The 17,498-nt window shown below is 40.6% G+C and overlaps 1 protein-coding gene across 3 annotated transcripts in view; it reads left to right on the top strand.

Moving 5' to 3' along the window:
• Positions 1-13,776: 13,776 nt before the first annotated feature.
• Positions 13,777-17,498, top strand: part of nrp2a (neuropilin 2a) — a 68,882-nt gene continuing 65,160 nt past the window's right edge. For 2 of the 3 annotated variants that reach the window (XM_028006559.1, XM_028006560.1), the window contains exon 1: positions 13,777-14,491. In XM_028006559.1, the coding sequence (XP_027862360.1) occupies positions 14,416-14,491 (76 nt within the window). In that variant the 5' untranslated portion in view covers positions 13,777-14,415. The remainder of the gene's footprint in view (positions 14,492-17,498) is intronic. The other variant, XM_028006558.1, reaches the window with a different exon arrangement.

Genomic DNA, 17,498 nt, shown 5'->3' on the forward strand with positions numbered 1-17,498 from the left:
CTTCTCCAATCATGTATTTTAAGCAGTAGAAATGTTCAGCTAATTAGGTTATACTTTCTCCGTTTCCAGATCAAACTGACTTTTGAGAAGAACTTTCTTCACATGTGTGACATTATTCTTCTCAAAGATGGCCTTTGGGTTAAGCCGGCACTGAACCACATCTGATTTTCGACTGGGCTCATCACCATAAAACCCACACACTGTCCGCAGCGTACAGATGGTGTGCACACACACCAAAACTAACTAAACTCAGCCAAGCTAACAGAGAGGCGTCCAGATCACAGCTCGGCTGTTGAAATCATCTCAAAGACATAAATTGACAGATATCAGACTGCTCTCATTGGATTTAATGTGTATATTTAAAAGATTATACATATAATCTGCGGATCATAGTGCTGCCATGAGGAGTGATAATAAGTTTCACTGTTACTCAGATAATCTTCGCATTTACCTGTCTTTAAAACCTGGTAATAGTGTCATTCAACACTTCCTGCTGCATTTTCTTTGAAATATTTTAGATATGCTCTACGAAAAAGAAAAGAAAATGAACAAATATTCAAATTTTCCAAGAATAATTTAAAATTTAATTTCACAAGAAAAATACATGAACAGAAATATGCAAATATTGAGATGCAAATAGTCAAGGGTCAAGGATATAAATCAAAAGTTCAAATTAAATATACTGATCGTCATCCACGATCTCTATCAATTTCATACACCAGAACAGCTATCCATTTACAATTCAATTTTGGCCACAAGTCTTGTTGAAGACTAAGAATGTGCCAATTTTGTAGTAAATTGGCACATTTATATAAACTTTTAATTACCCAAGTGGTGCTAAAAGTAGCAATTTCCTACTTTTAAGTTACAAGTTTCCCCTTCAGCAGCAGAATACTTTCAATATAGAGAAAAAAGGCAAGTAAAATGTTTACCCGTCATCTTGCTATAAAATACTTGACAATTTTTCCCTGTGTAATTAATATGAAACCATAGAGCCATAGCCACAGTGAGGTCAGTGAGGCACCAGGCCATGTTTGGCTTCTCCTAAAGCTACTTCTTCCAGCTGGTCTGTCGCTGGGTCACATTTTATAGAGATAAAATTATTTTTCTTAGTTTCAGACTTATAATTTAAAGTGAGCTGGAAAAATGGCACTGAAACTAACGTGGGTGGCTTGATTAAGTAGGAAACATGTACTGGGGGGAGGAAAGCCATAAAACAACTCCAACGATAAATTTTAACTTTTTTCAACTTGTGAAAACTAAATAAAATTTTATTGGAAGCTGAAACGAGATGAAATTATGCTCTTCAGTTAAAAAAAAAATCACTTCAAAACTACCTTTGGATTGAAAATCACCTAAATATTCCAAAGCAATACGTTTCTTTTAACTAAATTCATACTAATAGGTAACTAACAAACCAGGAGGGTCACAATAAATATAAACATCCTTCAACAGAGCACATAAAGGTTAAATGTTTGTTTTCCATGGATTGTTCTGCCTCCAGACTAGTCAGGGATTGTGTACATAATGCCAGTGAGTTTCGTTAAGACATGTCCAATATGGCAGGCCTGTATCTTGTTTGTCATGAAGGTGTGAGTCGACCTGCCTCCCCCATTCCTTCCCTGATAAAGTTGTTGTGTTTAGCTTTCCAAACCCAGATCTTCATCCATCTTAACGTTGGTTAAGCCTGGTTTCACCTGGGGTCATGGGATGGTAGATAGCACCAGGCTATTGCCTCCTTATCGCTATCTAAATTACAAGCAGCCCAGGCCACTGTAAGGCGCTACAGCAGTGCATACCAAGCATGCGTTGTCACTCTTCTCCCCATCCTTGCTCTGAGACCAGACCGAGTTTGATAAACACTGACGGTTGAGGCGAGGTATTTCCGTGACTGACGGTTATTGACTCTGCGATATGGTGATTTGTTTCTGCGCTGCGGCACGATTGATTAGCCATAAGGAAACTCGGGAGATGTTATTGGATTGCTATTCAGAAAGATTGAGTGTCAGTCTCCATCCGATTCCATATCTCATCCATCTCTCTTTCACTCTGACTTTTCTCTCTTCAGAATATATTAGTCATTTTCAATAATAACAGGCTGATATGGAGGCGTCGCCTGTCCTCCATTTGATATTGCATATCCAAGGCTAAATAATGATGGATCCTCGGGTTTGTCTTGTTCACCTGTCAGCCTTTTTCCCCTTTTTTGTCTCATTTCTACCTCCCCTGTTTATCTGTGTTGGTTCCGGTATCCCGCCTGATTGGACTCTTACTCTGTTTGCACTAAAATCAAGAGAGTACTCCACGGATTTAGCTCTGGTGCGTTCCATTAAAACAGGTTCTTGTGTCATGCAATGGTAAGATTTATGAAAATCTTACCATGACAAATAGTTATCAAGGTTTGGGTCTTCACCTCAAGCATTCCAAAGGATAGGGGTGTAGTGTTTAAAACCAAAAGGGTCATTTTAAGTTCATAGATGATGATAAAGGAATTATTTTCCCATGCTTTATAAGCAAAACGTATGCCACAAAACAACTCCAGCATGCTTACTTGCACAAAACGTCTACAAAACCTATATGTTGTTGTGAATCGTGATGTCCCATTTGTAAACTCTTTTAGTCATTCAATTTAAAAATCATCCTTTATAAGGAAACTGAGTTCTGGTGTCAATGGAAACCAATTTAGCAGTTTCAGCTGTTTGTTCAGATCCCAACAAAAAGAAACATACACTTCTAAAGCATTTCAATGCAAAAGCAGCAGTCATATGAATAAAAGTTACACCAAACAGTCCACTTAAGATGTCCAGAAAAACCTACCGTATTGTCCAGCAGTAGAAGGGATTTCTAACCAGTTCAGCTCACTAAAAAACAAACAAATAACTGATCAAAACCCAGAGCATGTAGTGCGTGACCAACAATAAATGTCCAAGTCACAAAATTATTAACAACGGAAATACACCAAAACTCAAAACATAAATAAATAAATAAATACAAATAAATAAATAAATAAATAAATACATACAAATAAAACACAGCGCAAAATATACCGCTATATTGCGGCCGAATAATTCGCTTAATATTTAATGTTGACCACATAAGGACTGTTAAACATCAAGTTGGACATAGCATAAAAAGCAGCGCAGATATCAGAATAAACTGATTACTCACGTTTAGTTGACAGCAATGACGACAGTTCTTCCTCCTTAATTAAAACAAACACCGAAGTTGGTATTTAGCAGCTCTAACATGTTTCAGAGTCGTTTAAATAATAAAAAATAAATGTTTCTTACAGGAGTCTTGAACCTTGTAGTCCTCACTCTGAGTCCTTATGCCGCCATGTACGACAAGCTGTGACCTTCTCCAGGTGACTCCAGAAAAAAAAACATGTCCCAGTCTCTTTCCGGAGTCAAACTTTTATACTTTCCTATGCAAATAAATAGTTAATTAACATATAATCTCTGAAAGTCCCTATTTTGGTGTTGGGCTGCTTAATTTCCTCCGCTATCATTCTTACGCGGCCTCTCGCCTTAATTAACTGCACCTGAGCAATTTTCCAGATTAGGGGAGGTGAATGATGCCTTCAGGAGTGTTGGAGAAACTATATTCCCGGCGTATCAGACACAAACGCATACGTAGACTATAATTTATATCGATACACGTGGTGACATTTTTTAAATCGTATGCTCTTATCACTGAGCAGTTGACATACTTTATATTTTATATTCACATTTATATTCATATTTTATACTGTATTTTATTTTATTCTGGAGTAACCTCACAACATTGGAACCTCAAAACATTGTCCTGAGCCGTATGCAACGAAATTTAGTTCTGTATTCACCCTGTGCATGCAAAATGACAATAAAGTCAGTCTAAGTCTAAGTCTAACTGTACCAAAGACTTTTATCTATTTAGATTCACTTTATTTTAGTAAATTAACATTACAAAAAAGAAAAGAAAATACTACTAAATAAACCAATAATTATAGGAGTAGGCTGAAGCTGAGGCTTATCCTTGCCTAGGAAGGGATATATATGGTAGAGTTTTTATTGTCCCTGAACGTCTCTCTGTGGCATTAGCTATACTTTTTCATTAAATCTTTTTTAAGTTACTTCCAGTTATTAAATGCCACGTAGAAGTGAATAAAGAAACCATCCATCCATTGTCTATACCCACTTATCTTTGTAGGGTCTAATTCATGCCATTGTAAAGGCTAATTCAGTCATTTGATTCAGCTCTGTTAGAACAGGCATGTGTCTAAAAGTTGTAGGTCAGTTGCTTTTGAGGGCTGGAGTCTTTTTGGGCGGTCGGAGGAAACCACTTTCCAGCCAAAGAAAGGAACTAATTAAGACAAATAAGATGGTTAAAATGTCTTTCTGAAGTTATGCTATCATTTGGTTAAACACATCTAACAAAATTGTAGATTACTCAAAATATTATAGTAGAGAAACTGCTTTGTCGAGTAGCTAAGCTGGAGGTCATGGGAGTTTGATTGTGTGGTATATAAGTGCTTGGTGGATCTGTACAGGGCTTATTATCGCATCCCTTGAGGTAACTTGTGGAAGGAAGCAGGAGACTACTGAAGTTCATTTTAATCTCTAGCTGATCCTGTATACTTAAAGCAAGAGCTTTTTCCACATTCTGGGCACAATGACGAGCTTGTTCAGGTTGTTTTCTACCCAGGGTTGCTAACTTGTTCCCAATCGTTTTATCCTTTATTTATGGTTCTGTTGGGCTCTAAAGGCTTTGACCTTAACCCTACACTGGAGCAGTATGCAGTCAAATGTGAAGCTCCTCTAGCTCTAGATCTGCAGCCATGGTTCTCAAATGGAAAAAGACGGATAGGAAATTAAGTCAACCAGGCAGTTTTTGCAGATTTATCTAAAAAATTCCGTGTCGTCTTTGTCGTTACTCACCCTGGACTATTTCCGTTCAAGGAGAAATCGGAAAAGGTCCATATTGCGTCCCTGGGTGCTTATCAAGGTCAGTCTTCAGCTGGGGGACTCACTTGGAACCAGATGTCATTTTAAAACGTGCTTGTGTCTATGGGAGAGCGTGCCGTGGGTCGACATGGGGCGTTCACTTACATGACAAACGCAGATGTTACCTTTGTGGTCAGAAGGCTGTGAGTCAGTTAGGTTTTACTAATGGGGCCAAGTGCTTAGCTGTTAGCTGCACTAGCACACACACACAAAATATACTGATAAGATTACGATGGTAATGTGAATGCATCAGGGTTAAACCCCATTAAGGAAGACGCCTGTCTCAAAAACGTCTGCTTTCCTGGATGGCCAGCCATCTTAACCTCCGAGCCCTCTTCCTCTACTCCTTCCCTTTGCCCTCTATCCTAATTGCCCCCATGGAACCTCTCCGTTTGTTTTCACCCTGACTTTTTCCTGTTTTTCTTCCAGTTTCTTCCACAGCAGATGCACAGCAAATCTTCTCCGTGGCTCTTTACAACTCTTTGCTTCTTATTCCCATCTGTTTCCCTCTCGATTTTTTTTCCTTCTCCCTCCACCTCATTTGAATTACTGCTGTGGTTTTTCTCTCCTTCAGAAAGAAAACGCCTCAAGTCTAACAGTTTATAGATTCAAATTTGATCTCTATGTTTCTTTCTTTTCTGCGCACATATCACAATGAGTAGCCTTTCAAAGTTCTACAGGAAATCCTAAAGTCAATGCTTCCATCTAGCTTTTTTTTTTTTTACACTTTTTAATTTTTTTCAATATCATCTAGACACACTGATTAAATTTGTCAACCATGATTAAAGCAAAATTTGTTGTTGCAAACCTATCTTTTGTTTCTGCATGAAATCCATATTCATACATCATGATCATTTTTATACACGTTAGGTAGCAACCATGCATTTAAAAGTAATCTGTAAGGGTATTGTTTGATAGAGAAATATACAAAGCCCCTCTATTGGTGCTATGGTTCTTGTTGCTGCTTTTCTGATTCACCAATTTGCAGATTTGTATGTGGCACATATCTAAACTATTCAAAAGAAAATTCAGATTAGGAAGCTAAAATACCTAGAACCAATGCTACTTGACATGCTATTGGCTGAAGTTAATCCAGAAGCAACATTTATTTTCTCTGGCGCTGATTGGCTGAACTCCAAAGACTTGAGAAAAGAAAGACTGTAGATGTTAGCATGTTCGGTAGTGCTAATACGGTTTCCACTGAGTATATTAATTTATGCTACGTCTGGTGTTGCAGACAATGCTAAGCTTTTTTAAAGAGGGTCCCTAGTATTTGCAGATTCTAACTATTTGTGAGTTGTTGTCCCTAACACCACGAATACAGAGGGTTCACCTTATGGAGCCATATTTAATATGTATTAAATTGGTGACTTTTGAGAGTTGCACTGGATTTTATTTAGTGGCTTCAGAGTGAATGGGGCTGGATTCATACCAAATCCCAACTTTTTAGGTTTTTCTTTGTAAAAATAAATGTATCCTTTGTCCTCATTGTAATATGATGTGGCTTTAGGTTGTAATGTCACTGCTGTGTGACACATGTCCTAAATATCATACATTTAATCCATGCTGGGTAAAACTGCTTATGTGTATGATGTAAATAGACAGTAAGAGCTCGCATGCTTAATGTTTAAGTGCCTGACTTCATACAAGAAAGACATAATTCTTCTTATTCTGACTTACATTGCTGTCACACATTAAAGTGTTGCTCCTAGCTGTGCAACACCTTTTATCTCCCAGCAACCAAAAAAAAAAGAAGTGTTTCTCATTAGCATGCACTTGTTCCCCAGTGTTTCTCCTCTCTGCTTTGTCTACTGCAGATCTTCCCTTCAGAGACCAAACGATAACGGCTGCGCATAGTGAATAATGCACGGAAAAGAGGCTGTCTGTTTTATTATTATTATTGTGATAATTAAAACCTCCTAATGCAGCAGCAATAATTCCTGCTACTTATGAAGGCAGTAAAACAGGCCACACTGCATGCACAGTCTAAGGAGATTTGTCTCCATTTTTCCTGATATTAGTAACCTTTCCAATGTCAAGAAGCATAGATAAGTGCTGGAAAAAGATTCCAGTTGTTGCCTAATACAGGAGTTATTGCATTACTGCCTGGGAAATATATTTGTGTGTGTCTCCTGACTAAAAAAAAGGGGGTGGGGATTTTTGGAGGGAGCAGGGTGGCGAAGGTCACTTTGATGTGACTATAAAGGCACACAGCAGGGCAGTGGAAAGAGATGAAAGAAACAGAGCAGAAGTAAAATAGGCCCTGGTGGAAAAGCAAAGGAAGAAGAGACACATCTCCTAGTTTTTTTTGACTCTGCAACATATGGAGGATAATGATGCTGTATCATAAACAAGAGGTAGCCAGGGAATAGAGCAGACATCTTGCAATTAAAGTGAGCAAACAATATTTTTGAAGCTCCACTGTGGCTCCACAGCAGTGCAGTATGTGCAGAACTCATATCTGAATACAAAGCAGCTACTGATGGAGCTGGCTTGTCTTGAACAACTCTCCAAAATAAGGTGTTACAGTTTTACAATGACATTCTTACAGATCACTTGTTTGATCTGTTTGCATGTGACTGACTCCCACACACACCAAACACACTGAACAAACCAGTCATGGCTAGCTAGTTACATAGGAACTGGTGAAACTGGCTGAAATAGGAGACTGGGAAAACAGTAACAGTGCTAACTACTCAGACTTGGATTAATGCAGCTTTTTTTTTTGTTTTTATTTTTTACACTTAAAATGTTTCAAATAATCTAATGGATTATAATACCAGATGTAAACCAGTTTCTAGATTGTGTTTTTATCTTTTAGGGAGAAAACCTTAACATATTAAGGTTTTAAACAGGCCCACTGCATCATAGATCCCTACCGTCACTTAGTGGGCGTGAGGTGCTTTCCCGCACATTCATCTTCTTTGTTCTGGAATTTAACCAACTGGACAGGATTACATTTGTGATCGAAGGTAAGACACTCGTGGTTTCTCATCCAGCCTAGATGCTATTTACATCCTAGGGTAAGGGAAAGTCACATATTACTAGCTAGAAGTTCACAAAAGCTTTGATCTAAAAGTTCAGCAATAAAAAAAAAATGCTTGATTTAGGACTTCTCACACATTTTACTAAGCCAGCAAGTCTGTTTACCTGTCTGTTTTTTGGAATTACTAATATTTCTAACAATAACTTTGTTTGTTGTCTGTTAAAATGTCTGCATCAGCAAGAACTGCAGTCACACTTTCAGGCATGTTTCTGAAGGCTGCCTGCAGTCAGGACCTCTCACCCTTTCGGCTTCATGCTGTCGCCTGCCCCCTTTAGGCTCAGTAGTGTATTGCATCTTAATCACTACTGAAACATGCCCACATCAGCTGGTGAAGTAATAATATTTACATTCATGCCATGTCTGTTTTCTTCCAAACCGAATCATGAAGATAATAAAACCTTCTCCCACCGCGGCTGCTTTGTTGAGCAAAGACACCTCTGCAGAACTTTACTTCGACGCCTCCTCTCTGGCACTACTGTTGTTTCTTACTGCAGCTGAAGTGTTTTGATGATTGAGCTGTTACTGCCACTGAAAGTAGCACTGACGGAAAAAAAAAATCATAAAAAATAGAGGGAGGAGGAGTGGGAAGACGGCAGACAGACACCAGATGTTTCCATATAGTCCAAGGAGACGGCAACAGCAGAGGGAAGATTTGCGTAAGCATTACAGTAGAAGGTTAAAGTATGGGTTTGTGAGTAATTATTACCCTGGTCAAGGCATGCCCATAACTTGGGTGGCCTATCAGGAATGTGACAGTTGGAGTGAGTCAAGAAACTGCAGAAGATACAAGGGCCTTGTGGGAATAACACGGAGCTTCTTCACTGGAGGAATGTGTGGATAGAAGGAAGTATCTCAAGTTAGATTACGATCCGTGGTTTAAATGCATGCAAATGTACTTAAAAGATAAGGATCAGTTGATTTTAAGGGATTCCAAGGGGAAATTGGGTCACCGCAACAGCTAAGAACAGCATGACGACAGAAATATATTAAACATGACATTTCAAGGATTAAACACACAGCGGGGAGAGTTTTAATGCCAAAAACCATTCGGTATATCCTTAAGATACATTTATGTTATGATGCTATTTTTTTCTGTACATCTCCTCTTATTCATTCAGCATGCAGCAGAGTTTGCCATTGCTAAATTATGACTGAAGAACTGGGATTTCTTTTGCTGAGGTCCAATTGAAACCTACAAGACTAAAATATACAGGTTCAATATCTGAATCTAGCTAATAATGTTGTGTTTCAAGTGAATTGTAGTGTTATTTTAATTAATAAATATATCTCGTATAAAGCCAATAAGTACCCGCTCCGTTTATTTACACCTGTACTTGAATTGTATTAATTTTGGACACAATAGATGACCCAAATCAGCAGCTTTAGATATAATTCAGCATGATAATACTTAAGTTTTCTGGTTTTGAAAACTGAATTACAACATACATTTCTGTATGATCCATTATCTGGTCCACATACATACAGCCCTATACTTTAACTCAAAATGGATGGATGTTGTTCATACTCACAACTTTTAGATGATGAAAATATTTGGTATGTGTTGAATAGGCATCAATAGGCATTTTCAGGATAGCAGCTGAAAAAGGTATCAGAGAGAATTAATAATTCAGAAATATTGACCTACTGAACGGTATGTCCACGTGCTGTACAGTATGCTTAGCTTTTTAATTGCATTTTTCCCTCCACTTAACTTCCCAATACTCACCTTTATTGACTGATGAACATATAGTCACTTTTTCCCAATGACTGTAACATTTTTGCATCAAAATCCAATTTTAAAAGGTTTAATGTTTATCCCTGTTTCCAATTAAATTCCTAAAATAAACCAACCTCTGGATGATGTTCTAATTTATTTAGATGCATAACATGCAGTCTTATGTCATTACCAGAGTGGAGGCTAACTCATGATCACTAAAGCAACAAGGTTTCTGTGCTTAAAGAGACCAAAGTCGAGGCCCTCAACCAGAATTGAACCTGCAAACCAGCTCTGCGGAGGTGACAGCGAGAAGATGGTGAGAGGCGTTGAAAGAGTAGGGGAGTGTGTGATAGGAGAAGAAAAAGAGGGAGAGTTATCAGTCATGCTGTCAGTCTGTGGGGCAGGTTGTGATAAGCGAGGCGGTATACAGCCTGGTATCTCTCTCCCCTCTCTTTTCTGTCTTTCTGTCACACACTCTCACACACACACACATCCGTACAACCAAGGGAGTGGGGGGGGGGGACTCTGTTGGGTTCTCCTCTACCACCCATGAGTGAACCCAGCGCAGGTGTGCTGAGGTGAGGATTTGGACTGCGCGACAGCCATTTGTTGGCTGTTCTGTGCAGCAGGGGGATGAGAGAGAAAGCAGATGGTGGGAGCTGTGAAAAAACACACGAGGAAAAGAGCTTCATGCGTTAAAACTACAGGTTTGACTTCAGAACTGCGGCGCTTTCACAGACTCTGACACAGAGACGTGCTCAAAATAGCATCTTCCTACAGTGGTGTTGCTGTTTTAGCATGAAGCTATTTGTAGGATTTCAAAGTGCACCAGCTGTGCAGATGAACTGATTGTATCCGATCAGAATATTTTAATATAAAACCATTTTTAAACATTCCCACAGTATGATGTTGCCACCCCCATGCTTCACTGATTATATTACAATAATCTTGAATTTTAGGCACTACATTGATTTGATTTGATTTTTTTTTTATTTATTTATTCAGTCAGTCATCAAATAATTTGTTATGCACACTTTAAAACACTATAAACAATTTGACTGAAAAGATACAAGCAGAAGCACACCGCTTATATTTATGCATGTCCTACACATCAAATTACACAAAATTATCCCTTCATAAATCAAACACAAAACATATCACCAAACAGAAACATAAAAGGAAAGAAAATGATCCAAAACAACTTCCTGTCAGACTATGACATAGAGCGCCAATTAAAACAGGACATTTGTGGTTGTAAGGTGAAAAATGTGGAATGAGTACTATTACAGAGCAATGCATGCTTTCAGTTAACAATTCAGCAATAATATACCAACTTATATTGCTCACAACCTTTGCTGTTTCCCCCTCTCAGGTCAGTTTCCATTACTTGAGTGTTGACCCAATATTTTGGGGGTTGAAAGCTGATGGTGGAAAGAGAGAGATGTTGACAAATGGAAAATGAGACTATCAAATGACCCTCTGGGACAGGAATGGGGGGCGGGGGGACAGAAAGTAAGCCCACTGTTGCTTGACGGTTTTACATGGCCTGCTTCTTCTTCTCTCTGCCTCTCCTTATCTCTGTGAAAGGGTCGAAGCGAGGTTAAGCAAAGATCACTTTTTCTCATCACAAAGCGTTTAATCAGAGCTCTCTAGACACCTAACACTCATGTCTGGTGTGTAATCTCACAAGCATGGGCAAATCCAGTATAGCGCACATGGCAGACTGGTTTATGCCAGCAGAAAGACCCTCTTAACCCCCCACCCCTCTTCCACCCCACCCAGAGGCTCAGATTAACCAATCTCATTGATGTCTGACAGCCGCCCATCCTTAGGATGTGGATGGGCTTAAAAATGACTGACAAGCCGCAAGAAAGCAGAAAGTCGATGTCTTCTAGTCAAGAAGAGAGAAGGAGGGGCGGAGTGGCGAGAAGGAGCCGGGGGATGACAGTTGACCGAGGTGACAGACGGGGACACGCAGACCCGTCACACAACCTTCTGTCAAGGGCATCGGGGGTCACTCTGTCGACGCTATTTGCGTCTCAGGACTTCCTGGATCCAGCGAGAATTAAGTTTGTTGGAAAAAGCTGAACCTCTTCCAATTCTCCAAGCACTAAGTTTGATTCCTGTCATTGTAGGAGCTTGGGGTAAAAAGTTCCCCCTAAAAACAATTGTGTTGGCTCAGAAGGATTCCCATGATTCCTGACCGGTAGGAATGCATGGAGCTGTTCCAAATAAAGATTCCAGCAAGGTTACATGCAGTCATTATACTGCCAGTCCACTCCATTACAAGGTAATACAAGCCACAGGCAGGGCACATGGGCTGGACACTGCAGAGGCCTTTCTCAGCAGATTATTTTGGGCCTCACTACTGTGTCATTACACGGCTTCCCCGCTCTGTATTTAGGCCTGGCTGATTGCAGGGCTGACATTGGGCTGGGCTGAGGTGGGCTCTCTATGGTGGGCTAAGGGCCCTGACATTGCCTCGGTTGTTTGATGTGTTTTTCGTGGTGAAAGGCGGCCGTGCGCCATGTCTCCTCCCTTTCTCACTCTTTCGAGGATGTAGAGCCTCGCGAATGTGTTCGTAGCAGCATTTCAGTCTGGTTGCAACTGCAAAGTTGAGCGTGTTTAAGATTTTGCTCAAGACCTGAAGGACATTTTTGAAGCACATTAGACAATGTACTTGTGTGTTTTCGTTCTTATTTGATTGTAATTACTGCGGTAACCGCTAATGTTTGCATGTTATACTGTTATTTAGAAATGTTGAATAAGATACAATAAGTGTGACCTCATACCAATTTTTAAAACAATCCCTTAAATTACTGCTGGAACTGAACATTACTGTAAAACACTTCCCTACTTGGACTCTTCTCAGAGAAACATCGTAAATTACCGGAATTGATCAGAAATTACGAAAAAATGATTAGCGATTATCAAAAATGTATTAGGAACAGTTGAGAAATATCTGAAAATGTTACAAAATATCAAGAAGTTGTGTTCAGTTTGCATTTGAAATAGGATATAGTGTGCTTAAGATTCAAGTGCTTCAACCAATCAAAATGCACAAGAGAATGTGCCTAGCAGCCAGCCAGTCAATGATTGTCTCTTATAATAAATAAATAAAAGTAGTCACTTTTACTGTCAACAAACCAAAGTTTTATGATTTCAGGCATTTATTTAAGATGACGGTATATTTTAAAAGGCTGGGTTAGTAGTAGGTTGGTGAAAAATGTCCATCTGCTTTAAATTTATTGACGGTCATCATTAAAATATGTCGGTAATCTCTGGCTGTTTTTTTCACCAACGCTGGTCAGATGAGACCAGAACTGAACTTCTTGGTCTTACTGCGAGGAAAGTTGTCACTGTATATCAGCCTGAACAAACAGAAACATGGTGGTGGCAGCATCATGCTCTGGGGAGGCTTTTCTTCAGCATGGGCAGAGAAACGCCTCAGAGTCAATTAGAAGATGAATACCTTCCAGAAGAAGAATAATGCTAAACTCACAGCCAGAGCAACAAAGAAATGGTTTTGATCACAGAAAATGTATGCGATAAAATGTCCTAGTCGAAGTCCAAACTCTAATCTGTGCTAAAATTGGTGTTCTATGATATTTTCTGCCTGACCTGACCAACAGGACAGTTTTCCTATTAAGGATGGAGCAACCTTTGGCGTGAAAAGTTTAGACTGAACACAACAGGCACACTTGCAAACCGCTGCGTTTATTTCTTGTGCCGGTGCTGTGAGATAAAACGTCCCCTGGAGAAGTTGGGGTCCCTTGTTTTACCATAACAATGTGGTTTTATCTCGGCTTTATCTGTGGAAGAGTTCATATCTGTGGCATCTTCCGGGGGAAGAGGGGCTGTGTGTGTTGGGGATGGGTGGAGGGTGGAGGCATGCTCTCTCTCCTTCTCTCTCTCTCTCTCTCAAATAAACGGTGAGGAACCGGAGTGAGCGAGGGAAGGAGGGCTGGAGGAGGTGGAGGGGTAGAGGAGGCGGAGCCCGGGCGCCGTGACTGTAACGCGATAGCTGCTCAGCTCAAAAGAGCGATCACTCACACACACGCTGCACACACAGCTCGCAGGCAGACACGGGACGCACGCTGGTGTCAGAGCGGAGCAGGAGCGGAGCGCAGGGCTTGTGAAGCGGAGAGCGGAGCGGCATGAGCGGTGTGTCAGACAGGAGAAGACCGGTCGTTTATTTCCGTGCCTGATTGTATCCAGTTTAATTTCTTGGGAAAGCTGCATCCGACGCTCGGAGCGCGGCGGTGGGCTTCAGATCGCTGCTGGAGAAGCGACCCCCGTGTGCGTAAAATACGCAGGAGCGGCAGAGGAGGGAGATACTCGGACAGACAGGGGAGCCTGAGTCGGAACTTGACGCGACCCTGGAGCCGCTGTCCAGACTCTCCACAAGAACTTTGCTCCCTCAGTGTTTCTTGGATGAGTTTTTAGAGCATCACTCCGATGCTCTTGTTTCCCAGCGAATGGTCCTGTAATAATATCGGGGGTCCTTTAATTTAAAAGGTTTCTAGAATTTGGCTTCGACCGAAGTGGATGTGGATTTTTGTGTTTTTGAGCAACTGCAGCGTTTAAATCCAACAAAGTGGAAACAGCAGACACTCATTTTTTTTTTGTATTTTTATTTTATTTTATTTTATTTTTTTTCCTGATCCGAGATGGATTTTCCCACCACGCTGGTTGGATTTTTAATAACACTGTGCCACTTGGGATGTGGAGTCGGGGGACAGAGCGGTGAGTTTGAGTTAGTTTTTGGTTTTGGCGCACGGATCGTCACCTTTAAATAATTTTTTTTCCCAGAGTTTGGGCGTCATGCGTTTTGATTTTTGTCTTCCAGCCCACCTAAACATCTGACATAACTTGGTGAAATCCACAAACCGTTTTCCTCTCCTTTCTCTCTGTTCGGTGAATATAATGCAGAAAAGGATCTTTGTTTTACGTAATCGTAGAAATATACGCACATTTTTTTTAGATGTTTACAGTTAAGTGAGGCAAACATTCCCAAACTGATTGATTTGCTAAATTAGGGAGAGAAAAAAACGGAAGCAATCATGTCCCAGACGGACTGAAACCATCAGCAGCTGCCTGAAAAACGGGAAGCATTTCAAATTTCGGACACTTCCCGTTTTTTCTCCTTGTTTTTTGTTTTTTTCTCTCTCCTTGATTTACTCTAATTAATAATCAGCAACAACAAACAAACCCATTCTCTTGATTAAAAAGCTCTTCCGATTAGGACGGGGATGGGGGGGTATAGTGTTTTACAGAGAGGGCTGGACCTCTCTCTGCAACCTGCAATTTTCACCACTTTTTGCTGGTGGCCAAGAAAGCGTGCGTAAAAGCCACTCTGTCATTGCGGGATTTGACTCACGCATTAGGGCGTTCATTAGCGACCACCACTCTCCCTTTCCCAGTAGCTCCAGGTGCTTTTTCGAGGCAGGGGGCTCACAGCGCTCTCGGTGGTCAGATGACTATAAAAACGGCAGGTTGTGATCAGATTGTTGGTGTCACTTTTTTGGTACCATATCCTAAAAAGATTGTCCGTCACTGACCTGCTTAAAATACCTGATAAGACAATGGCATCCTCACTGCATAATACTGCCACTACCATGTTCTGTGTTGAAATTCGAGTGGTAAATGTGGTTCTTCTCCTCACACAGCTTAAAGTAAGTGTTGAGATGGATTCTTTTCAAAGCACATTAGAGGAAAGAAACACTTTTCCAGATTGTTTTGTGCCAAAATTTGTGGGATTATCTTCTACAAAATCTTTCAAATGTGGCAGTTTTAAATTGGTGGAATTTGGATAGAAGTTCACCATTCTCTGTCCCTCTGGAGCTCCATGTTTTCTCCAGAGTTCCTGCGCTGCATGAAGACAGGAGTTGCCTGTGGCGACTTTGGGGAAGAGGCTTTTTGCCGAGCCGTCTATAATCAGATCATAAAAACAGGAGATTGTGGTCGGCGACGGATTTAGGAGGTTTTGAGTCCTTGGGTTAGCCGGTGTTGGTGCTCGGCATAGATCGACTTCAAGCTTTCTCCTTGGGAGAAAGAGTCCAGGTTAATTAGAACCATTACTTTTTGGCCACACATAGTAGCAGGCAATTATTTGTACTGGATTTACAGGCGCAAAGACAAATTCAGCTTCCCTGTCCTCCGTTGGTTATGATTTGTCCATCCAAAAACATTTTAGTAACTAGATCACATAGTACTGAAAATGCACCTAATTAGGGTTTAAAAATGGAACTACTGCTCTGCTAAACATTTAGCCCAGGATCTAGTGGTCAGATTGTTTTCTGAGGGCTCGTCATGCTCAGAGGTGATGCGGCCGGTAGGATGACACATGAGGCTAGGTCATCCATGGCAGTCTGGTTGCTCATACAGTTGGAAGTAAACACTCTTCCTGTTGCTCTGTTTGGGCTTTTCCTCCTCTTCTTAAAACATCTAGCTTACAGCAGGAGTCGTCCGTTCTGGCTGTGTGTGTTGTACAGCACATGTACTCACAGATCAGAGACAGATGTGGTTCTCCTGGCAGTCATCGGGCATCTCTGCCCCCCAACCCCCAAGCTCCTCTTACTCTCTCCCTCTCCTGCCAAAGACACTGCGCCACATGTCCGTGCCTCAAGAGCCACATTACAGCCAGAGACTGACGGAGAGCAGAGCAGACAGGGGAGGGAATGGGAGAGGAGAGGAGAGCATGCCATCCACTAAACCGCACTAGAAACAAGCAGTAGGAGGGCTTGGGGAGCAGATCCAGTGCAGGGAGGGAGGGTGGGGGATTGTGCTTCAAACAGAGGGGACATCAAAGCGTGCAGGGGGTCACGGAGTCAAAATGGCACTGGACAGAGGGAACAGAGCGCATGAAGGGTTACGAGGCGACACCGGGTGATGCAGTTAATGTGGGGTAAAATCAGAGAAAGATAAAAAAGAAAAAAAAGAGGGGAAGTCTGTTTTTGACTCAGACTTGTTACAAAACCAAGCTATCAGAAGTTCTGGCTTTTGATGGCAGACTGTAGTAACGTGATATGTTTTCACTGGGCTCTTTTTAAATGTTTCGGAGCAAACTGATTCTGGCCCCAGGCGCGTTGGATTGTCTCAGCGATCAGAAGAAGTCTAAATATTAGAGATCCGTTATTACTTTCCTGCGCCTCGCTCTTTCTAAAGCAGAGAAGTTTACACTCTGTGCTGTAATCACAATAGCTTGACTCCATGATATGTGCATTAATTACTGCTACCATAAACATTAATATGCAAGCCATTAACCAGCTTATTTGCATGTTTATGAAGTGGGTGGCTGTGCATCCTTTGAATAAGTTTCTTCTTGAGGCGGGTTTTGTTTATTAAAGCTTTTAACGCTTGATATAAGAAATAGTAGTGAAAAAGTCTACAGTAAAATGTAAATTTTATTTTATATTTTTTACAAAAATCTGTCTAAATGTCAACATCATTACATTAGTGTGAGGATAATTGTACAACAGACCTAAATGTCATATTCTAATTTAAATATGTTTCTTTAATTCAAGTTTAGATGATGTTTTATATGTAATGCAGTTTATATTTTGGTACAAACAGCATTAATAACTGCATAAATAGCCTACTTAAGGATGAGCCAAAGCATATGAATTGGATTAAAGCCTAAACTTTGACTAGGCTACACCAAAACATTCACTTTGTTTAATTCAGAGGGGCATTAGTTGGTGTTCTGTGGATCAGTGTCCAAATTCACTTGACCTTTAGGTCACAAACTTTG

Source organism: Xiphophorus couchianus, chromosome 22 (genome assembly GCF_001444195.1).
Source record: "Xiphophorus couchianus chromosome 22, X_couchianus-1.0, whole genome shotgun sequence".
Classification (NCBI taxonomy): Eukaryota; Metazoa; Chordata; class Actinopteri; order Cyprinodontiformes; family Poeciliidae; genus Xiphophorus; species Xiphophorus couchianus.